Source organism: Rattus norvegicus, chromosome 3 (genome assembly GCF_036323735.1).
Source record: "Rattus norvegicus strain BN/NHsdMcwi chromosome 3, GRCr8, whole genome shotgun sequence".
NCBI classification, from domain to species: domain Eukaryota; kingdom Metazoa; phylum Chordata; class Mammalia; order Rodentia; family Muridae; genus Rattus; species Rattus norvegicus.
This window is the reverse complement of record NC_086021.1, coordinates 143848052-143872330: the sequence shown is the minus strand read 5'-3', so window position 1 is coordinate 143872330 and position 24279 is coordinate 143848052. Positions and strand designations below refer to the sequence as shown.

The 24279-nt window shown below is 39.7% G+C and overlaps 1 protein-coding gene across 4 annotated transcripts in view; it reads left to right on the top strand.

Annotated features, from left to right (window-relative positions):
* The window catches only part of Pak5 (p21 (RAC1) activated kinase 5), a 308271-nt gene extending 284344 nt beyond the window's left edge, over nucleotides 1–23927 (top strand). For 3 of the 4 annotated variants that reach the window (XM_017591756.3, XM_039105018.2, XM_017591757.3), the window contains 6 exons: nucleotides 3978–4466; nucleotides 7523–7656; nucleotides 8325–8451; nucleotides 17744–17869; nucleotides 19454–19588; nucleotides 21643–23927. In XM_017591756.3, the coding sequence (XP_017447245.1) occupies nucleotides 3978–4466; nucleotides 7523–7656; nucleotides 8325–8451; nucleotides 17744–17869; nucleotides 19454–19588; nucleotides 21643–21798 (1167 nt within the window). In that variant the 3' untranslated portion in view covers nucleotides 21799–23927. The remainder of the gene's footprint in view (nucleotides 1–3977; nucleotides 4467–7522; nucleotides 7657–8324; nucleotides 8452–17743; nucleotides 17870–19453; nucleotides 19589–21642) is intronic. The other variant, NM_001107781.1, reaches the window with a different exon arrangement.
* The last annotated feature ends 352 nt before the right edge of the window (nucleotides 23928–24279 follow it).

The following is a 24279-nucleotide window of genomic DNA, read 5'->3' as shown; positions in this document are numbered from 1 at the left end:
AGTGTTTCTCTCCTCCCATAGGCCTTATCATTCATTATTTTCTGGTCCAGTTCTGATTTTGTTCCAGACTGCTCAGACATGTAAGGTCCCAGAGAAGTACTAGGGCATCCCTTATCTCTGCCATTATCAGTTCACATGCTGCCCCCTCTGTTTACTCCCATCCCCCATCAATGAAGCCTGTCTCGGTGAATTTGCATATGACCCAAGTGGAAAATGACTGAAAGAAAGCTGGCACTGTCATTCTGCTTTCTTAGTAGCTTAAAGTCTTTTTATCTGAACTACTTCAACCTATATGCCTCAGTCATCTGATAAAATAAAATAGGTCTTATTGTTTAAAGTGAGGTTGAAATGCCATGATGTGCATTGAGTACTCAGAATAGTCCTTGGTACATGGAAAGCACTCAACAAACGCTGTCATTAGGGCTTCCTTTTCTTTCAAGAACAGACTTTTAATAGAGTAGACCCTTAGGGAGGGAGCCCAACCACAGGAAAATGTCAACAAATTTTAATCATAAGGACAAATCCTAGCTTTGATTACACTGATCAGGTAGGAGACAAGGAATAGTGGGAATGCCACAGCAGCCTAGAAATGAGATCTGGGTGCCAATATGCTAAAGGCTCAGGACATCCAGATGCCCACGTCTGGACAGGATGGACCTCGGCAGAAGCAGTGTGTCCTGTGATTCTCATGGGCATAGAGGGCCGTTGACCTGAGTTACATATGAAATATTTTATGTTCCCAAGCCTCAATTTTATTGAAAACAAAACAGAATTAAAAGGAATGAGGTCTTTGCCATAGGCATGAGCCTGTAACATACTCCATCACTGCAGTTGGTTAAGATCAATGTGAAAGCTGCAGTTCGGTGACCCCATGGCCCCAGGGGGATCACTCCTCCACTTTTGTGGAAAGCCTGATCGTCTGCTATCATCCCCTTCAGTGGATGGATAAAGGCCCCAAGGAGAGACCTCATGTTCACTTGCCTGAAGCAGACAGTTAATTTTTCTGAGTCACTTAGCTTGGCTCTAACATTGTCTCTGGTGGTTGTGCTTGCTCCACATCACTTTTTTAAGAGTCTGCACCTCTTAGCAGCAGCCATGAAAGACAATTGCATCATCTTCTCTAAAACACCTAATTTCGAAGATGCTCAGCTCTAAAAAAACAATTGTGTCTTGTTTGCAAGAGGAGATTGTCCCCTTCGTTCAGGCGTGTGCCTTGTCTTCTATGCCATGAGTCACTTGCACTGAGAGGACCCGAATAATGCTGCTGACAGCTGATAGAGGAGGAAATGCCCCCAACACAGTGCAATGTGATGTTTGTGTCTCCTACGGGCTGTGGATTCACTGTAATATACCTTTAGAAATCAGCTATACATGCTCATGGGAGATGAATGCAATTTTGTCTTAACTGTGAGAAAGAAAAAAATCTCTCCATGAGGACTCTGGAAAGTGATGGCATTTGCAGCTCCCAAGACCCACTTTCAAACATAAAAATGTAGACTTAGTCTTTCCTTCTCCCCTTGCTGGTGAGCCTTGATTAATGGTAGCTCAATGGAAAGCAAGACTCCAATTGCTTATTACAGTGATGTTCCTCTAATCTGTTCCCATTACACACACACACACACACACACACACACACACACACACACACACACACCCCATACTTAGGGTCTTAGAAATCAGTCTGGTTTATAATGGAGTAGGTGAATTATAACAATTGTGCAGTGTATCATAATTAAAAGCTTTATGTCTTATTGTTTTAAGAACTTAACATACAGGGACATATATGACATTGGTATGGCATACATATTCTGTAAACGATAACTAGTTTTGTTGTTTCTGAGGTTTTTTTTTTCTTTTATAGTGACATTATTATATGAAGTGCTTTACAGAACTCTAACAGTTTATTGGCCCGTCATCTTTCAAATCCTTTCATATCTACACAATGTTTTGGAGTTTCTACAATCTAAGCAATGAGATGTTAATATATTTATCATTATTTCATTTTACAAATGAGGAAACCGAGGCTCAAAGATGCTGAGGATCTTGACTATAGCTATCAGAGTCATGATATGCCCAAGTATGATCCTCTGCATACAGGACAGGACCCTGGCTTAGGGGATACCTGTTCCCTGTTTCAATGTCATCGGAGCAGTAGATCCATCTGAAGGAGTGACGTGTCCCTGCAGCTGGAACAAGTGACTATTACATGTGTTACATGTTCCATGTGTTATAGGACATCACTGTTATCAGAGCCAAAACACTGCAGAACAACCAAGAACGGGTAGTGGCTGTTAAGGGATCACTATATGCAGTCCTTGCTCCCTTGTATAATGGAATAGACATCCTTACATGCAGTAGACAGATGATGCCGACACCTGCCTGGTCCACCGTCTTGCCGGGTTTATAGGTGATGGGTCCACTTCAATGAAGATTCAGCAACACTCAGCTGTCTCCTCATAAAATACTTTTTGGCCACAACTCCAAATTCCTATGCTGCCTTTGTGTTTCCTTCCCCCTGGCCAGTACTTCTCATCCTGATTTTGCGGAGTCCTTCTGTTCTTTCTGATGTTGTAAACATGTAGATGTTGGGTTCCTTGCACCTTTTGTTACAAATTCAGCATCATGTCTTTAATATCAAGTAAGCATTGATGGTTCTCACACTCATGTCTTTACTCTCCATTTATCCCTGGACTTAAAAGATGTCTAAGTCATTTAGGTGACATCTCCACATGGGTGTCTAATAACTCTCTCAAGCTTAATCAGTCATAGCAGAAGTCAAAAAATGTCTCCATGATTAAGTTATCTATTGCTGTTTAACAAGTTATCCCAGAGTTTTGCTGCTTGAAACAGCAGTATACATTCATCAATTTGCATAAATCCTTGGGTCAGATTTCTTAATATATAAGCTAACAACTGCTCTGTAAAGAACTCTCACAAAACGAAATGTACTGCTACTTAGCACATTGACTCTTAGACACAGAATACAAACATTTACTATTTCACCATTTTGAGATATCAGTTATTTGGGGGATCTTACGTGGTCGATTCTGTCTTGGCATCTTTTATAAGTCAAAGAATCAAGCAGGGCTACTGTCATCTGAAGGTTGGACATGAACTAAAGGAGACATTTTCACTCTGGCTCATGGGTGTCAGTTTCTAGCTCAATAATGGCAGAAAGCCTTACTGCTTGAAGCATGGTCTTCTCAGACAGATTCCTATGTGTTCACATGACAGAGCGGTTGAAGAAAGGCAGAGTAAGGGATTTCACTGAGAGAAGCTGCACCACAAGGCTGGGGCCCTTCAAATGGACACAGCAATTTGCTGGCTTTCTTGCCCTTCCTTGTTCTTCTTACTCTCCTCCATCTCCACTACCGAGTTCCCTCATCCCTACTCCTCAACATCACTGTGGAATGGTTTTTGCTGGGATCTCACTGAAGGCTGGACAATGCCAAATATTTTTTCTCATGATTACCTGAAAATTTTCCTTATTCTCAACTGAACTTAATTGGCAAAAAAAATCCTACACTTTTACTTAATACTCCATATCGAAGCAAAAGCTAATTAACACCAGAAGCTACGACTTACCTTTTATAGGTATAGCTGCTGTGTTGTGTATAAGAATTTCACACACTACCTTCAAGGAGATAAGTTTGAAAGCAAGGAGAAATTCTCCTTCTTATCCCTGACATTTTCCCTCAAATGTTGACTGAGAATTAATGTCCTTTATAATGGGGTCTTTTCTTTATAATTATGGCATAAACAAAAAGTATATCTTGGATAAGGATCATATTGATCAAATAAGCCTGCGGTTGGAGGTAGGGGTAGGAAGCACAGATATGGGGAAGCACTTTCTTGGGTGTAGCTGGTATTTGTAGCTGCCCCGGCAAGTCCTGTTGGCACTGCTTATCCTCCTCCTTCTCGCAGCCAGAGTCATCAGATTGGGATCTAGTAAATATTGCCCATGTATGTCTTCCCAGGTGGATTATGATCGAGCACAGATGGTCTTCAGTCCTCCACTGTCAGGGTCCGACACCTATCCCAGAGGCCCCACCAAACTACCTCAAAGTCAAAGCAAAGTGGGCTACTCTTCAAGTAGCCACCAGTATCCTGGGTACCACAAAGCATCCCTATACCATCATCCGTCCCTGCAAACCAGTTCTCAGTACATCTCCACCGCTTCTTACTTGAGCTCTCTCAGTATCTCCTCGAGCACCTACCCTCCACCCAGCTGGGGCTCCTCTTCAGACCAGCAGCCCTCTAGGGTATCCCATGAACAGTTTCGAGCTGCCCTGCAACTGGTGGTCAGCCCAGGAGACCCCAGGGAATATTTGGATAACTTTATTAAAATCGGAGAAGGGTCGACAGGCATCGTGTGCATTGCAACAGAGAAGCACACAGGCAAGCAAGTGGCGGTGAAGAAAATGGACCTCCGAAAGCAACAGAGACGGGAACTCCTTTTTAATGAGGTAAATGCTGGGTTTCCATTGCCTCTTTTTCATGTTGATGTAATATTTACTGCCTATTTCAAAAACAGTATGTATGCAGGGCCTGGGAAGAAAACGCCATTAGGAAACTGCTTCCTATGCAAGCATAAAGACCTAAGTTCTATGGCCAGAAACCAAGTAAAAGAACAACAAACAAACAAACAAACAAACAAAACAAACAAACAAACAAACTGACATGGTTATGAGTGTTCTTAATCCCAGTGGTGGGAGAGCTCCAATTGTGCACTTGCTCCAATCCAGTGCTTTCTGGCCAGAGGGTCTACCCTATGGGTGAAACCCTGGCTAGTGAGAGACCCTGCTCCAAAAAACCAAGAACACTCCTGAGCAACGGCATTTAAAGTTGTCCTTTATCCTCCATATACCTGCTCATACCCATGTACACAACACTACATACCTCCCCCACAACACAGACAGACAAACAGACAGACAGACAGACAGACAGAAATATTATGTTTCCAGGCATAGATTAGCACTGCAAATAGAGGCAAAAATCAACATCTCCCTGCAGTCCTTCCTCTAGTCCTGATCTATGCATGCATGGCCGTTCCCTTTTTAAAGTACTCCATGCATATCAGCCGCTGTGCTAAGCACCATCCTAGTTGAGAAACAACGCTTTGAGGTAGAAAGGTGTTACCACTTGAGAGACACAGCAACTCAGATTGGTTAAACGACTAGCCCAGGATCATATGGCTAATTGACTGTGAAGCCAGGGTTTGAGGCCTGTCCAGCAGATTCCAGAGCTACCTCGTACTGTGCTGTCTGTCTCTGTAGGTGTACTCACTACTCAACATATGTTGCCTAGAGGATCTGTCCTACTAACTCTGCCAACACTAAAGTCCATACCTGTTTGTGCCCTTTCTATAAAGGATGTAAAGTGCTTACATTTAATTCATGCATATTCTCCTCTGCATGATGCATCATTTCTAGATTGCTTATAGTATCTATAACAGTGTAAATGCTATACAGATATTTGTTGTATTACATCATTTATAGAATTATAAGGACAAAAATTTTTTTGTAGTACATACTCATTTTAAAAACTATTTCCATACATTTTTTGTTGGATATGTAACTCATAAATTCACAAGGCCTTCAAGCCTTCAAGATATATATATATATATATATATATATATATATGTATATATATATATATATATATTTTACTGTTTACTTATCTTCTATTTGGAATAATGCTATACATGTAGACAGATAGCTTTATATTTTAACTTAATGTTTAATTTAGGTTTCATTTCATGTTAATGAAATTTTAGATAGTAAGTTCTTATATCAATATATCAAGCATATTTCTTCAATGGCCTCAAATTTTCCATCATATATTAAATAAATCATATTTATTAAATAATCTCTGATTTATAATGCTTTCAGTGAATGTTGTTTAGCCTCATGTTTTATAGCCTTATTGGATTCATAATGTGTGATGAACAAGCCAAATGGCACACACACACACACACACACACACACACACATATATATATATATATATATATATATATATATATATATATATATAGTTTTTAGAGAGTTAATATATAATGTTTTCAGAAAGGTACTAATTTGGTTCCTTACCAATAACAATCCTCAGTCACATTTTCAGCAATTAGTAGATATTATATTATCTCTGCTGTTCTCATAGACATGGAGAAATCTTACTACTTTAATTAAAAGTTTATTATTAGTTGTCTGACTTTATTTTTATGTATTTACATGCCATTTCATCCTTCCTTAAATCATATACCCTTTGTTTGCTTTTCCATTAGAGTTATGATGTTTGTCTTACTGATAATAATAATTGTTACATCAGTTTCTGCCTTCGTTATACATTGCACATCAACTTTTTTATATTTATTGCCTATGTATCAATTAGCAGCTCTAAAATAAGTAAGACAGGAGTAACTGTATCAAAAAATACAAAAACCAAAAAAAAAACCCAAACAATGTTTTGGAATCTTGTCCCTTTTGTAATTTTACCAGCAATCAGGGAATAAGTGATTTGATAGAGTTGTTGGTCCACATCTCCAGAATAGTCTATGGATATTTGAGACATTTGACGTTCTGTTGGGAGAACATCATCTCTTATTAGAGTACAGAAGTGAGTTGGTCCATGGGCACTGTACAGAGCTCTCAGCTACTTCTGAAACCTCATCACTGGAGGCTCCATGAAGGCCCAGTGGCCTCCCTCATCTCTAGTTCCCACAAGATGCTCAATAGCTTACATAAGCCCTGGAAGCCACACAAAGCTCCAGATAAGTGGGCTTGAACATCTTCCCTGTATCCTGTTTCTGATTCTTAGAATTTTTTTTCTTAAATCACAGTTTCAGAGCAGACAGACATAGCTTACCACTTCACACAAATTCTGAAAATCAACTAGAAGTAGCTACAGGGCAACAATTCCCAGATACTCTTTCCAACAAATAGGCATAATTTGGCTTTTTAACAGCCTATAGCATGTTGCCATCTAAATATGTTCTTTGTAGTCAGACCAATTCTTCCTCAGATCTATCCCAAGTAATCTGGTGTCTTATAGTCCCTCTAATAACTGTTTAATACATGGGCCCCAGTACTATCCATTCAGCTACTATAAATCCTCAGTGGGTTGCCCCACAGTAAAGTATGGAGAGTGATCTATACAAGTCCTTTAGATGTGTCTGATTACATTTTCCCAAATGCTGAAGTAAACTGTATCTTTGATAAATTTTATATCAAATTTTATATCTTAAAGTCTTCCTTTCCTCCTCCCCTCTTTTAACCTTTCTCTCCCCCCCTTCACCCTTCTTATCTTTCCAATGTCTGTTGGCCTGTCATTTTTTAAGCAAATATACTCACTTGATTCTCTTCACTATCATAACTATTGTTGATGCCTGTCATCCACAGTAAATCCCTGACGAAATTCCCCAGCACTCAATGCACCTCACTCAAAGTATTTATATGCCCACCAGTGAAAACATAGCCAGATCTCAGCAGCAGAAAGTAAATATACATCTTTCTCCCTCATGCAGGTCGTGATAATGCGTGATTACCACCATGACAATGTAGTTGACATGTATAACAGCTACCTTGTTGGAGATGAGCTCTGGGTGGTCATGGAGTTTCTAGAAGGTGGTGCCTTGACAGACATCGTCACTCATACCAGGTAAGACAGATGATTCAAAGTACTACTGTAGTAACTACCACCATGATTTCTTCATAAATTATTAATACTGTGCACTCAAGGACTGCAGCCCCCACAGAGATCATTACTAAATCATGAATAAACAGCCCATTCATTAAATTAGCACCCATACACATTGACCCAATCTCAGAAACCTACTAGAATGTAGTTTTAGTAAACAAGAGAATTTCTCATCACTTACATGGGGTCTAGGTTTTTCCTCATGAGTTGCCATGTCCGTATGCTAACTCCACCAGGACCATCTGAGGACAAAAGGTAGAGGTAAAGGGTCAAAGTTTTATGTCACTGCAATGACCTGTTAGGAAACAAAAAATTTTCAATTCTAGTCGAATACAACTTCAGTGCCTTCAATGTAAGTTCAGTGACATGAATTTGTACTAGTTACACAAAAGCTATCAAATGTGGTCACTTTCTCTTGACTTATATTGGACCCCTGGAACGTTCAGTGCCAGGATTAATATTCTGTGGCAATCATGTCCCAGGGACTTCATTTTCTTTATCTGGAGATTTTTCTAGGTGAGGCTAGAAACAGAAACAAGTTCACCAGAACCCAAGAAAGTGGCATCTTCTGAGCATCAGAAAGCTGTACCTAAACCTGTCTTCATCCTTAAATGTTATTTCCTTTCTAGAATGAATGAAGAACAGATAGCTACTGTCTGCCTGTCAGTTCTGAAAGCGCTGTCCTACCTTCATAACCAAGGAGTGATTCACAGGGACATAAAGAGTGACTCCATTCTTCTGACAAGCGATGGCCGGGTAAGGTTTTCATGTTGGTTCCCCTCTGGTTTAGTTTGTCAGCTTGCCTGTCATGGGCATTATTCTCTTGAGAACATTTTCTCACAATTCTAATTTTTGTTAGTCACACGTCGCCCACTCTACTTCCCAGAACTTGCAAAGAGGAAATTGCCTTTCCTCTGTGTCATCCTGTTACTCAGAATTACCAGTGACCTGAAATTGATGGAGAATTAGTATCCTCTACAATGAGAGTGGGAAGTAATAGAGACTATGGGAATTTCTTTTATCTTTCTACTGAATTCCTTTTTTGCTAAATGATTTTGGCTTTTCTTTGGCTCTGTCTATTCTCTTCTTGTGAGTATGCCTATCTTCAAAAATCTCCACATCCCTGGGAAAAATCAATGACCAATTCTTCTTGATGGCATTGAGAAGACTTTAAAAGATAGTTTACCTATGTGAGAACAGACATAGAAAAATTATAAGAAACAAGTCATAAAAGTGGGTACAGTGTTCTGAAATAGATCATCATTGTTATTAGCTCATGCTGAAGAAATTGTGAGGTTTGGGGCCACTGGGCAGGAGCTCAGCGGGTCTTTGGTAGAAACCAGGATATTCTGAATTTGCCAGATGAAGCTTTAGAATAAATGCCCCTCTTCACTCTGCTCCTTGATTACAGTCTCCAGGAAGTCATCAATTTAATCCCTGCATGCTGGTTTGAGAAGGCTCAAAGAAAGAAAATGCATCAAGATTTAAAAGGCAAAGAAAAAACATTTACCAAACTATATTTTGATACCCAGTTTTCTACATGTCTCATCAACATAATCTACACGGAGATTCTGTCAAAGTACAAAAGTCAACAGAATATAGGATATGTGACCACCAGAGAGGTAGCAAATTCTCATTCAAGGAAGCTTTAGTGAGAAGAGTCTTGACACATAGACTCTGACTATATAGGCTCTCTTCACTCCTCTGAAATTCTCCCCAGAGGAAGTGAGCTTGGGATAAGGAAACAGGCTTTTATAATCCAGGCACCTCGGAGAAATAGAAAATGTCCTTTTCACATAAGAATTTGCTGAAGAATTATCAGAGATGAGCTGGAAGAAACTGCCCACTAGTTTTGGCTCATCTTGTTTTATATTTTAAAAATTTAAGTTTTATTATAGATAAATTAATAAATTTAGTAAAGTGGAGAGGAGAAAGATACCTCATAATCCTATTATCTCTTTTTCCATATTTTCATGTATGTGCATATATGGTGTGTGGTTTGAGGTTTATGCATGAACAGTTTTAATTACTGCTTTTGTCAATACTCCAGTTAAAACTTTTTTAAAGGAGCAGTGCAAGAACATGCATAAGTTTGCTTTGTTATACAATAAACCACTCAAAACTAAGTGGTTTAAAGCAATTACCATGTCTTTTATTCAAAAACGCATAGGTCAGTATTTCGTGTTTCATCGGCTAAGACAACTGGCCTCTGCTCCATTCCACATTTGTGAACAGCCTGTAGCTCATAGTCTCCATCATATACTTGTAGTTGCTGCCTTTCAACCAGGCTAGAGGGCAGATTCTTCCGGCTCAGCTCTCTGAGAATTCTTCAGCAAATTCCAACATGACATGAACATTATCCATCTGGCTGAGGTTATCTCTCTACTCCATGTCGAAATCCAGCTATCTATTAGAAGAAAGTGGAGACCATCATCTGCAGGCTGCTCCCAAGCTGATGATGGTCTCTGTCCTGTCTGTAGCTAGCTGGCTTTCAGTGTGGGTGGAGTGCTAATGGGTCCATATGTCTCCCTTCTCCCTGTAGAGTAGCCTTGTATAATTCACATCTTGTATGTCACAGTGTTCCCAAAACTATCAAGAGGGGCAATCCCTAGTACAGAGGCAATGCACAATGCATTGCAGCCCTCACCTTATATCATCCTAGCTAAAGTAGGCCACACGTTTATCAGATCCCAGTTTCAAGAGATGGAGAATAGACTGCACGTTTGTTTTCCTGCACACATGTAGGTATAAAGTGTCTTTCACGTTCCTCTGTATTTGTGTGTACATGGGTGTGCATGCTTGTAACAGCTTAAGTCTGATGACTGGAAATCATTCTTTTCCCTTTCCTTGAGGCAAGGCCTCTCAACTGAACCCAGAAATCACTGATATGACTAGTCTAGCTCACCAGCTTGCCCTAGGGGATTCCCCATCTTCACTTCCAACATGTTGAAATTACAGGGAGTCCGTCATGACCCCCAACATTTATATGGGTTCTGTGGACCTTAACTACAGTCCTCAGATTTGCTGGACAAGTGCTTTAGTCTTTCAGCCTGAGCCCACTAGCCTTTAACAGCTCCTCTTAGTAAGACAAAGCACAAAGTACTACAGAGCGATGCAAGGGAGAATGTATGTGTATACAGAAGAAGCATAGGAAGAGGGCAAAAATCCTTCCATATGACTAAGAAAGCACCTACAAAAGGCCCCATGAACACAAAATGGATGGAGCACTGAAATGGTGCGTGAGTCAGCTCTGGGAACGATATGTCAAGAAAAAAAGGCAGGGCAGTTCCAATCTATGCATCTTTCCCTTCGTCTGGAGGTTGATCGCACAGCTTCTTTTTCTGGAAACATCTGATTTGAAGTCAGATGGGGGACTAAAATCATAAGACAGTGTTTAATCAACTTAACTAAAGATTTTACCTCTGTTTAATATGCAAGATTATTAAACTATCCAATTTATACTCTCAAAAGTAGAACTTGTGTCTCAAGCATCCCTATACCTCTGTGTACTCAGAAGAGCCTATAAAAATGGAAGCATTGTGAGTGTTCCCAGTCTTGGTGATTTTATTCACATATTTATTTTCTGAACGCTTATTATCATGAGTGCTAGGAAAATATAGGTCCTAAGGATGAACACAAGGAAGTACTTATTTCATTAAGCTACTTCATTTGGAATATAAGAATGTAACAACAGACATATAGAGGAAGTAATAAGTAAAATGCCTATTTTATTGGTCCTTACCAGGGAAAATAGTTCTGTGGGTAAAGTGCTTGTTGCACAAATACGAAGATCTGAATCCAGATCCCCAGAACCCACATAAAAAAAGCCAGGCATGGCGATGCCTCATTGTAATCCCAGAACTGAGTGTGGAGATAGGAGGATCCAAGGGGCTTGCTGGCCAGCCAGGATAGCTAATGGCTAAGTCCCAGGATCCTGTTTTTAAAACTAAAGTGGAGACCATTATAGTAAGACACCTAAGATTGACCTCTGAGCTCTTCACTTGCACACACAGGTGTGTGTGACCTCTTCCCACACATCCATACCTACACACCTACATTCCTACATCACAGACCCAATGGAGATATCAGTCAATTATTCTGACAAACATTAAACAGAAGATAATAAGTGTGAGGATTTCCATAATTAAGCAAGCAAGGAGAATGAGGCGTGATGTTGCCAGATCTATTCCAGAGAGCAGTCAGAGCAGGCTCCTGCATGTGAAGACATGTGCTCCTTCCCCTCCCAGAACATCACAGCATATTGGTTCCAATGGGCTTCTCAGTCTCTATCCAGGAATGGAATTTTTAAATAAGCATAAAGAGAAATGGATGGAGTGAAAGAGACAAGCTGTATCACATAGCTCTGTATAATACTTAGAGGCCAGTAAGCAACAAGTGAGTGACTTGCCAAGCTGAAATAGAATTCATGCATATGACCAATAAATCCATTCATTGAAAGGGCATGCACACAAATGGGCTTTATGGTCAGTCTCTTCTTTTTAACTATAAACTGATTCCCACATGTTAAAACTTGGGAGATTTCCCATAAACTTTCAACTATCCATAATCCTTGGGAAAAAACTCAGCCTGGCAGCACTGTGCTCCAATCTGTCCATGCCAGTAATGTAAATGTCATAAGTGTGATCCCTCCTAGCAGATCCTGCTAGAGCTCCCCCCAGAGTTTTATGGAAACCTACCATTCTTGACCAATAGCTACACCCTCAAATCTTCCCACCTGCATCTTTTTGCTGGGGGGGGGGGGCTTTCTCTGGCTACTGGGATAGGTCAAGCTAGTAATTGGAGAGAAATACCATTCTCCCTCCCCAGAAGCCACCTTGAAACGTCCTAGCAGTAGGGTATATGTTCCCTGACTTACCTTGTGGAATGACTGTGAAGGCCTTATTCTATGAGATTAAGTTCCTTCACAGAATAAAGTCTTAGTGGTGATCTCTCACTTAGCAGTTAAGTCCTGATCAGCTGTTCCTGACTTCCATGTTATGCTTGTTTGTTTCATTGCCAGAGTTTCTAATATCTCTCAGAGAAGTGACCTGCCTGAATTCTTTCTTGACTTGGGATGTATTTCAGGGGGGAAACGCCAATGAGTGAGGTGCTTATAGATAATGTAAAGAGTCTAGCACATCCCTTATATGACTTTAAAGAGGAATAGAGAGGACAAATGACCACAGATCATCAACCAGTGTCTTATGACCACTCCACCCCCTCACTACAATGTCACCAACCCTCAGCAGGAATCCAGTATCTCCCCACCAAGGATGTGCCCTGGTGTATTCATTGTCTCTGGCTGCTCATTTAATGGGCTGGTATTATTAGTTCTGTTCCCTTTGACATTTTTATCTCTTAAATAGCATTTTCCAATTAACAGATGACTTAAAGACAATCACACAGAGGCAATTTTTAAATAAACAGAGATTTGAGCATCTGAAATAGCTTACTGTCCTAATCTCCATCTATGTCTCCTTCCTGCTAATTCTCAGAGGGAGGGTATCTCCGTGTAGGAGGTATCACAGAGCATCTGAGGATAAGCTTCCAGCTTTCCTTTAACAGTGTGATAAAGCTTTGGGAAAGTAACTTGCAGCTAACTGTGCTCTGTCCAATGGTAGGAGAAGAAATGAGGACTCTGCCCCTCTCAGCTGATGTCTATGATGTCCTCCCGCTCCTCTTAGAGAAGGTGTTTGATGACGTGGACCTTAGGTGACACTGCTTTCCCCGTCATCAAACTGGCTCTTCCTAGTCCCGATCTCAGGGTTTGTTGTTGTCCCTTGCCATTGCTCTCAGTAAGGTAAAAGTTCTCAGACTTTAGTGAGCATCAGAAACCAGTAGAGAACATGAAAATAAAACGAATTTCCCGGATCTTGCCTCTAGGGTGATGATTTAATCAGGCTAAGTGGTACCCAGGAACCTTCGTTACTAACAAACTGCCAAATGATGCTGAAGGTACACATGTTAAGCACTATTGCCTTGTAGAAAGCATCTAAGAAATATTCACAAAGGAAGCCATCATTGGCCGTAACTCAAACCATGAAGCAAAGACACAATAACCTAGTTTATGCAATTTACAGAACAGAAAATTCATAATTCATTTGAGATCTACAACTGTTCTGGAATGGACTTTCTTTTGCCCATTCTCTCCCTTGCGTGTTTGTGCAGCCCATTTCCTGGATAAGACATGTTGGAGACGGCTGGGATAGGAGGTGAGAGAACAGCTCCATGTGAACTCTAGCCTCTGAGTTCCTTGGTATGTCCTATAACACGTTACATCTCCCCTGGCTGGAGGCAATGTGCTTCTTCCTGTTATTTCAGTGTGACTGCATTAAGGAGATGGGGTAGTTTGCTGCTAAGCCACACTGCACAATTCCACCTGAAACAATCCTCATCTTAGAGCCGTGTGCTTTGCTTCTAATTCTGCCCACTGTACTTTATTCTACTTATTACTTGAGTTCTCTTTATCTACTTGAGATTTACTTGGACAAATGTTGTGTGCAATTATGCTTTTTTAGAAAACTGTCTTTTATGTACTTGGATGAGTTGAAAAAAATCATACAAAGGCATTTATGCTCCTGCAGAAGAAGAGTGGGCCTAACTGCCAAGCGTCGTTTCAATTCCTTAAGTTATACATTTTGTCAGGGAAATAATTATTAGGATGCCAGATTTTGAAGGATTTGGGGTTTTTCATGTCATCAAAGAGAAACACACAATAAGATAATGAGGTTAAAAAGCCAGTCCCCAAATGCTCAAAATGTCACTTCTTGGTCATTCAAGTTTCTGATATGTGTAGGCAAATGAAATGTATTGCCATAATTGTGACCATTAATCTTTAATTTATATAATAATAAGAAACTTTCTTATTATTATATTCCTTCTTTAAAAATGAAATTATAAGCTTTAGAAACAATTAATACTATAACAGGTATTGTGCACTCAAAGGCACACAAACACACACAAAACATATATATGTGCACAGAAAGACATTACAATGTCTTAAACTTTACCTACACTACTGCAAAATGTTCTATTTGATGGATTCTTTTCTTGAATTCTCTATTTTAATTTTATCCATTAAGTTTAAGCTGTTTGAGTAATTTAAACATTGTTAGTCAAAATTGAACCAGATTATTTCAAAGTGTAGCTGATATCATTAAAAATTCAGTCTTTTAGATTTAAATACTTGCTCCTTCCTCTGCCTTCTACCTCCCGTCTTTCTTGCAGTATCTTCCAGGAGCATGAAGAATATATGTGGGTTCACAGGGTGAGGGAGATAAAATCCATCTTCTCACTCTTCTATGGTCCTTTCCTTGGTCAACCTAAATTCTCCTGATGCTTAGCCTGGTGTACTCTGGGAATTAATTGGCCCATGGGGGCTGTGCTGTGCAGGAAGGCACTCTGAAGGTCGTCAAGGCTCTAGACTCTTGCTCCAAGTGCTGAAAGCTCTTCTTTGGCTGCTCAAAAAATGTTCCCACTCTCCTGCCAAGAAATTTCTGGATGCTACATCCAAATGGTGATGTGAGCAAACCTACTTCTATCCACACCACGGGTTCCCTTTTCAAGGCATAACCAGGGATATTAATCAACTGGTTTTCAGGAGTATATCTAAAAGACTGTAATATTTTCATGGTAGATGACTAAAGTTACTGTTTCAGGCCTTTTGATTTATCTTTAATGGTTCTAGTCCTTCCTCAGGACTTAACCTCATTAAAAATTGTGGTCATCCGTCTAGACTCTCAATCCTAGTTGATGTAGATATTAAGTATTTAGAAACAAAGATACTTAAAGGTCTTCTCTCCATCCTTAATGCAAAGACATATGCTACAGACTGCCTTGAAGCCTACTATCATTTATAGGGAAGGTTGGAAATAACAATACTAGAAAGGAGTAGGAGGTGCAATACAACATCAGAGAATCAAAGTATCAACTCCACATTGAATGGCTGATACCAATTTCTGTTCCAATTGCTCTGCTGCTGTGATAAGGGAGAAAATTGTTTTCTTGGCTTATGCTTGTAGTTCCCAACTCATCATTGGGAAAGCTAGTGCAGAAAGCCAAGACCAGTACACTGGGGCAGGGATCATGGAGGAATGCTGTGTGTTGCACACTCTGGCTTTCTCTCTCACAGGCTTATGCTTATTTATATTTTTTACATAGACCAGGACCAGCTGCTTAGGAATGCTCACACATCAATTAATAGTCAAGACAATTCCCACAGGTGTGCACACAGGCCAATCTGGTCAAGGTAACTCCTTATTGAAGGCCACCTTCTCAGGTGACTCTAGGGGCTTCAAGTTGACAAGAAAAGGTAACTAGAATGTAAAACATATAACTGCATACTAGTATTTCCAAATAAGGGTATATTCTAAGATCTCTCTCTCTCTCTCTCTCTCTCTCTCTCACTCTCTCTCTCTCTCTCTCTCACACACACACACACACACACACAATTTAATTAATAACAAATCAAACGGTAAAATAGATTTGAAAGCTTTAGAGGGTGAGGAGATTGCGTGCTATGTACCATGCCTGTGTAAGAATAAGAACCTGTGTTCAGATACCCAGCACTCCATGTTCAGCTGTACATGCCCATAATCTTAGCATTGGGTGACAGAGACAGGAGGATTCTAGCCAATTAGGGAGCTCCAAATTCATTGAGAGCCTTTGTTCTGAAAAAGGGGACTAGGTAAAGAAACATACCACACATTGACCTCTGGTCTCTATGACGGTGCACACACAGGTGTACACACACACACACACACACACACACACACACACACACACACACGTATCTTTTTATTATAAAAATTCCAGTGGAGCTACATGATTATAGTTGTAAAATGAAGGGCTGTGTGTTTGTTGTCCTAGACAAATATTGACCACTTAGCTAAACTCCTACAAAACCAAGTTCAGATAGAAAAGGAAAGAAAACCCAACACAAGTAGATGGAAAGAAATAGGCCCTAAAATCAAAAGTCTAGGGATAGAGCACACCAAAGACGTAAGGTGAATGTAGCAGAAGGAGAGCCAAGAAAAGGCTGAGGAAAGCTCAGAAGAATATGAAGAACAGCAAGAGATAATTTGTACCCAAGAAAACAGAGTATACTTTTGATGCATGGCAATCTTAACTTCTGATGGTCATTCTCAACATTGCTAGTCAGTGCTCAGTGTGCCCACTGTCTTGGTTTCTATTGTCAATAGTAGGGGTAAGTTGCCCATTAATGTTCTGTCTATAAGACCACTGGGCATTCAGAGCAGGTCATGATGACTGAGAACCATACCTTCCAGCACAAACTGAGCTCTGGGCCTTTAGAGTCTGTATATCAGCAGGTGTCTCCCAGTGCAGTTTGTTCTGAAATATGGCCTTAAGAGCATTAGAGTTCTATGGAAGGATTTTCAGAGCACTTTCATGATGTCAAAGATTAATAAGATAATATACACACTCTGAGTCCTTGGGCTAACCGCTTTAAATGTCTGACAGCTGAGTGCTGACTCTCAGTTTACATACCTAGATTTATGCCTGCAAAGTTTTTCACCTTGGCAACTTTGATTTCCATGGCAAAGGAGCTAAGCAAAAAGAGAAGGGGAAGTTGGCCCTGCAATGTTAACTCAGGAACCTAGGCAGTTGGAGGTCTTGTACTATCATAAATACAGATAAAAATAATGGATATTTGAGTGATCTCAAGGTCTGTAAGAATCTAAATGTGTTCAACCCCAAGAATCTGAACTGTAGCAACATGAATCACATTTCTATAGAGAACATCTACTCCATTACACAAAAGCATCATTGTGGGTTTGAGAAATATATTGTTTGGGATATACTTAACTTGTAAGGGTTACCTGTGCTTGTCCTATAATTTCATGAGAGATAAAAGCTGTGGGAGGTCAAGAGTCATAGGAAAGGTTCTGGGAACTTCTTTACTATCTGAGTCCCAGTAATGAATGTGGATGAATCTCTTTGTCCCTGTTTTCAGGTCTGTGTATATATGTCTACTCCCAGTGGGTGGTGTTTTCTAATGATCTCTTTACTGCTTTGCTTCTCCTCTCAGATAAAGTTATCTGACTTTGGCTTCTGTGCTCAAGTTTCCAAAGAGGTGCCAAAGAGGAAGTCACTGGTGGGTACCCCATACTGGATGGCTCCTGAGGTGATTTCCAGGCTACCTTATGGGACAGAGGTAAGTAGGTGGCAGCCATCAATTGGGGCCCATGGGCCCTGAGATCTGCCTCTGAGGCACAGCGGTCCTGATTAGTGGGTCCAGGAGTTAAGGGACTTCTGACTCTGTTGATCCCCGCCATTGGGGATCTACTGGCTCAAAGCTGACTGTGACAGAAAGAGCACTGGTCCCACTGGGCACATCACCACAATCTTTACACAGTGGGTTTCTCTGGAGTCTTGCAGGAAATTGGGCAAGGGAATCACAGAGTGAGTAAATCACTGGTCCCACACCCAGTGACAGGTTGTAAGGAAATATAACTAGAATGCTTCAGAAAGGGGAAAGAAGTGCAGAAAGAGTCACGAGGAAATAATATTTGCATCTCATAGAAATATAATAGAAAATCATGTGTGTATAATGAAACATTCAAAATATAGCCTAATTTATATTTCTTCTAGAAATGAAAGAAAACCTATTAAGGGATAAAGCTTAAAATATGAAAATGAAGGAAGGTTAAACAGAGGCCTTCTAGGCAGGGAACAGTGTGCACAGGAACGCAGAGGCAAACAGATTTCCCATAGTGCTTCTGTGCACTGTGCTCTAGATGGCAATGGCTTGTACTGATGAGGGGACAGTGGTACCTGAAAGAAGCCAGATGCTGTTCTCCTGCTTTGCTTCCTGCGATCATGAATAAGAACCCAGCTTGTTTTCCTCACTGTGGTCCCCAGAGCTAAATCATCAGTGACAGTCATCAGAAGTAGTAGAGGAAAGACACAGAGGGCAGATAAAAATGTAACAAGGGCATCACAGAAGATGACTAGATGGGTTTACCTGCCCTGGCCTCCCTTCCTCTGGCTTGCCCATTCCTTACTCAGAACTGCTTTCCACCCTCTGAAAACAGCTTACCAAGCAGGAGTCTGTGTGGGTTCATTTAAAATAATAAAAAGCAGAAAAGGAAAGCCCTAAAGTGGGTGGGGACAGAACTTTGTGAAAACATACTGTGTGTGGAACAAAATAGATTCTTGAAGTTTGGTTTAAGTGTGTCAAAGAGTTTTCTCAATTTCTTATATTTAAATGTAACTTTCTTCTCTATTTTCATAATGTAAAAGGTTTTTATTTTCTTTTTTAATCTGGCCTGATCAGTAATTAGTACAGAACTTACCAGGATAAAAATTAAAGTTCTAAACTTGAGAATGGTAAAATTTCATTTCTAATGAAACTGGTAAGAACTTAACTAGAACCATCTTTGAAAAGCACACACGGCCTAGGGAGATAGATTACCCAGTAGTTAAGAGAGCACACTGCTTTTGCAGAAGACCTGAGCTCAACTGCATCAGACTGTTTACAACTACCTGTAATTCTAGTTCCAGAGGCTCTGACATCCTTTTTTGGCCTCTGAGGGCAAACCATACACACAAATACACACACACACACACACACACACACACACACACACACACACACAAATATGTAAACAAATAACATTAGCAAAAAGAGTGAAATAATTCAGCATGTAAAATTCTATCATAAAGTTTGGTTTCATGACACATCAGAACTCCAGAATGTTCTCTATTCCTGACATAACCAGTGGATTGTGCCTAACAGGTGGACATCTGGTCCCTCGGGATAATGGTGATAGAGATGATTGATGGTGAGCCTCCCTATTTCAATGAGCCTCCTCTGCAGGCCATGAGGAGGATCCGGGACAGTTTACCTCCAAGAGTGAAGGACCTGCACAAGGTAAGAATCACCGTTGGATCTTTAAGCCTCTCTATTCGTTTAAGGACTGGCATATCCAGTCCACTGGCTCTAATTTGGGGTAAGAGTTTTGGACTTAGTCATCTAGATTCAAATTTATATTCTTCTGTGCCTTTACTGGGCAAGTAACTCCATACCTCCTACTACAAAGTTTTTCATCTATTAATGGGATGTCACCAGTTTTCTCTCAATGGACCGGTGAGAGGTGAATTGAGCACTCTTTCCAGTATGTCCTCTCTGAGTAATTGGTACCTTCTGAGGACATCTAAGCACTAGGGATATTGCAACCCAAGCCTCAGATCTCTTGACTTGTAGCGCTTGCATTCTAAGTAGAGAAGAAGGCAATACAATCTACACAATAGGATTTTAAAAATCAGTGCATGCTAGAAAAAAGCCAAAGTATTGTGGAGAGAGAGAATGTACAAGATGAAAGATAGGAGCTCCCTTCCTGTGAAAACCAAGGAAGCCATTTACAGGACGCTTTATGTGTGCCAAATGGAGAGAAGGGGCCAGCCATGCAAAGATCTGGAAGAAAAACATCCCAGGCAGAATGAGTATCAGATGCAAGGACCTGAAGCCAGGGAAGAAGGCTCATATGCTGCATCAACACAGTACAAAGATGAGGATAGAACATTTCAGAGATAGGTAGGGACTAGATCATGCAGGGAGAGGAAGGGCATGTTCATATCAAGGACCAATTAGTGTGATTTTTCACATGTTCTAAGACATAACGACTGGGACTAACTCATGGCTTTTAATTATTCCAAGAAATAGCCTGCTAACTCTCAGCTCCTTGGCAGACCTGACATTTTAGTCAAGCCCAGCCTAGCCATATCTCCCTCCATTTGCTTTCTAACAGAAAAAGCTCAAGGCTGCTGTTTACAGGAGTAGAGTTTGGAACGGTAGAAGCTCCCAATTCATCTCACCCCTTAATGAAAAGGACCAGAAAATCATTAGCATAGGTTATGCAGAGGTGCAGTACAAAGGAAACCATAAGAAATAAGAGTCTGAAACTTTTACTGGGTTGGATTAAGGTTAACCAGTAAAATTTAACTAAAAACGAATTGTGTGAAAAATAACCCCGCACCCAGTAGAAATGAGTACTATGGAATACACAAAAATATATTTATCCCTAATGTTTAAAAGCTGGGAGATCCCAGGTTTGTTTCCCAAATAAAAATAACCTATGAAATAATTGAACAATGAATGGGACACAAAAATGAAAATGATGAACCAAGTAAAGAAAGAATCTCATAAATGCAGCATTGAGTAAAAATAAACCAATGAACAGTTTACAGATATATAATACATTCATAACACATAATGTATTTACATATTATATATGCACATACACAAATACGCGTGCACACACATACATATATATACATATATATAAAATTCTGTACAAAATGTAAAGACAGATAAAACTATCATATCCTACTAGCAGTAAGATACTCATTACCTTTAGTTGGGCTATAGGTAAAGGCAAGAAGAGAAGGCTGAGGCACCCTCTTAGAGTGGTAGAAATGTCCTAGATCTCAACAGAAATAGAGAATGAGCAGATGTCAAAATATGCTAAAGTCAATCAGGACATTCATTTAATGGTGCTCATCTCCAAGTAACTAAGATAGACATCAAGAAAGTTCACTTTACAAAAATTAAAGGGAAATGTCTGTGTCAACCAACCTGATAGAAATTTGTTTTTCTCTGTGAAGAAAGCGAAGGCATCCCCACTGAGCACTATTTTATAGTCTTAGTTGACTTTGTCACACATATAAAGAGTTCCTATATAATCCCGACATAATTGCCGTCATTTCTTACCATCATTATTTTATTTAATAAACAGTTTCTCTATCCTTTACCCTCTTTATTTCAAACTTTGAAAGCAATTATAGTGATGACATCTGTTTTTTTTCTTCCATATCTTTCTCCTTAATTTCCTGTTTGAAGTTATCAATGATGTTAGTTGGGGCATCGTTTCAGGACAGGAGGTTGGCATCTGTTTTAGTCCTCACTATGTCTGTTTCTTTTTGCAGGTTTCTTCCATGCTCCGAGGATTCCTAGATCTTATGTTGGTGAGGGAGCCCTCTCAAAGAGCCACAGCTCAAGAACTTCTTGGACATCCATTCTTAAAATTGGCAGGCCCGCCATCTTGCATCGTTCCCCTCATGAGACAATATAGGCATCACTGAGAGGAGTCACATAAGATGCAAAGCTAGGCAAAGACATAAAAATGATTCAGGAGAACATGAGGAGACCCACAAAACATGCAAAGACCTGTGTATTCTAAACCAGCTGATTGGTGGGACAGTGTGATGACCTGACCGGCAGGGTTCGACAGACCAGGGCATCTTCTAGTGTCTTAAATAGTAGGCATCTCTCCACTAACAGCTGGCATGGTCAATTGGAGCATGGCTTTAATAAGTCATTATTATACATTTTCAGCCCTTCTTCCAGTGAATCAGAAGGACTCAGTACAAACTCCGTTACGATATATCCTAGCCACATGCAGGGTACCATATAGGATTTTCTATTATTGAAAGAATACTTTTCTGGCAAAAAAAAAGATAAAGAAAGGAAGAAAAGAAAATAAAAAGCACTTTTTTTCTTAATGGTAGCAGTGTAATGTATTTTGCAATGAATTTGTAATTTTTCTGTACAATAGTTTTGATAATTTATAGTACTTTGATGTCACGTAGCCATTGTCTCGGTTGAAGTAATACTTGTTTACTAGCAGGCGTTTGAACAAAGCCTTTCCTACTTTTTTATCCCTTTCAGAGAACCAACGATTCTTTAGGAACTTTGAATACTAAATGACCCTCAGTCACCGTCAGCTTTAGCAGAATATCTTTCTTATCTTAACAAGTGTCTTATGTGGTGGAGGAAGAGTTAAGGGGGATGGTGGTGGTGCGGACACTTCACTTACCCAACCAAATATAACGAAATAACATTTGAGCCACAGAATTGCCATATGATTCCTTGAGATGATGCTAAGTATTTTGAAAAATTACATATTCCTGCAAAGATTCTGGTAACACCATTTTTTTTCTTTTGTAGAACCAGATATTACCCTTGATGCCTCCCTTCAAATAGGTGTGGCATCCTCAGTGGCCAAATTTCCCTCCCAGGGAGTAATTTTAATGCTGGGATCTTTGGACTCAGATCCCCAGGTAGAATGTTTCAGTGAGACCATGGAAATGCCAGGCTCACAAAGGGAGAATGAATAAGGCAAGTTGTTTGGTCCGTCACTGTTTCTAAGACTCTGTATGCTAGCACACCAAACTCTTGTCTGTATTTACCTTCATGCCACAGTATTAATCACTGTTATTCATGTATTGTGCTGAAAGTCTGAACGGATGATAGAGGATGAATTAGCAAGGGGGTACTTTACCAAGTATGGTCTAACTTCCGTGGTGGCCGTGTTATAATGTGTTTCTGACATAAGGAGAGTTTGTGCTGCTGTCTCGATCTTCCTGAATGTTGATAAAAATGAATGACTACTACAATACATTTTGTGTTGCTTGTTGGATGAATTTGCATGTTAACTGTAGGCCAATATAGATTTGCCTTTAAAACTCTGGAAGCGCTACATAGTCATCATTAGTTTCTATTAATTATGCATCAGACAAAAGCCATTTGTTACCAAACTGGAAAACCAGAGGCTTTACTTAGTGACTTTGCAGACTGTAACAAATGGGAAAATAAATTTGTGAAGATACTCTGGTTGATCTAAGCATAATTAAGATTTTTTGTAATTAATAGGTTGATAATTATTTATTATAGTTTAAAAGGAAAAAAGGCATAAAATGACCTTCTGCTGATTAGCTGTTCAGTTTTAACCCAAACTGGAAATGCTTTACAATCAATAGAATCTATAACTTTGTTTTATAAAACACAGAACATCAATGTTTTATGAAAACTGTTAAAAGTCTTAATATAAATATGTAAGAATAACAGCAATCTCAATCCCCAAAATTGCAATCCTAAAATGTCACAAAACAGAATGTCATAATTCAGCCAGGACTATGTAGGAGAGGAAAGAAGAGTCAATCAGAATCACTTTTAACCAGAATCAACATTAAAAAAATTCATTGCAAAATCTGCAAAAAAAAAAAAATAGCAGATTTTGGACTCAAACAACTTTCGACAGTGTAATGGAAATTTTTTTCTGTAATTTTCTTATCAATGGGCATTTTTTACAGTATTCGGTGAGTTTACTAAATGTTACTGTAGCTTAAAGGAATCTGTGAGCAGTGAGCATTGGCAGAAGCTGCACCACAAATAAAGTAAGTGTTTGCCTTTTTCCCACCGTGCTATTGGAGAGACTTGTGTTCTGAGTGTGTCTTATTAAGTAAGTAGAGATGGTGTGCCTATGATCTCATGGGTGCAAATGAATTGGTTTATATGTAACATCATCATGTCTCAAACTGACGAAAAACATCCCTACCCCCCAAATTACCAATTGTGTAAGAATTTGATATAGATACTCTACTTAGAGAAGAATATTAAACTCTGAGGAACCAGGTTCAAGGAAAACCAGATGGGTAGCTAAGGACATCCATCTTACTCCTAGGACGTTGAGCTGATTTGAGTCATTTTACCATGAATTTCACTAAAAAGTCTTAGCCAGAGAAGGAGCTCAGTCTCTCCATCACTATATTGAGCCCTTGAAG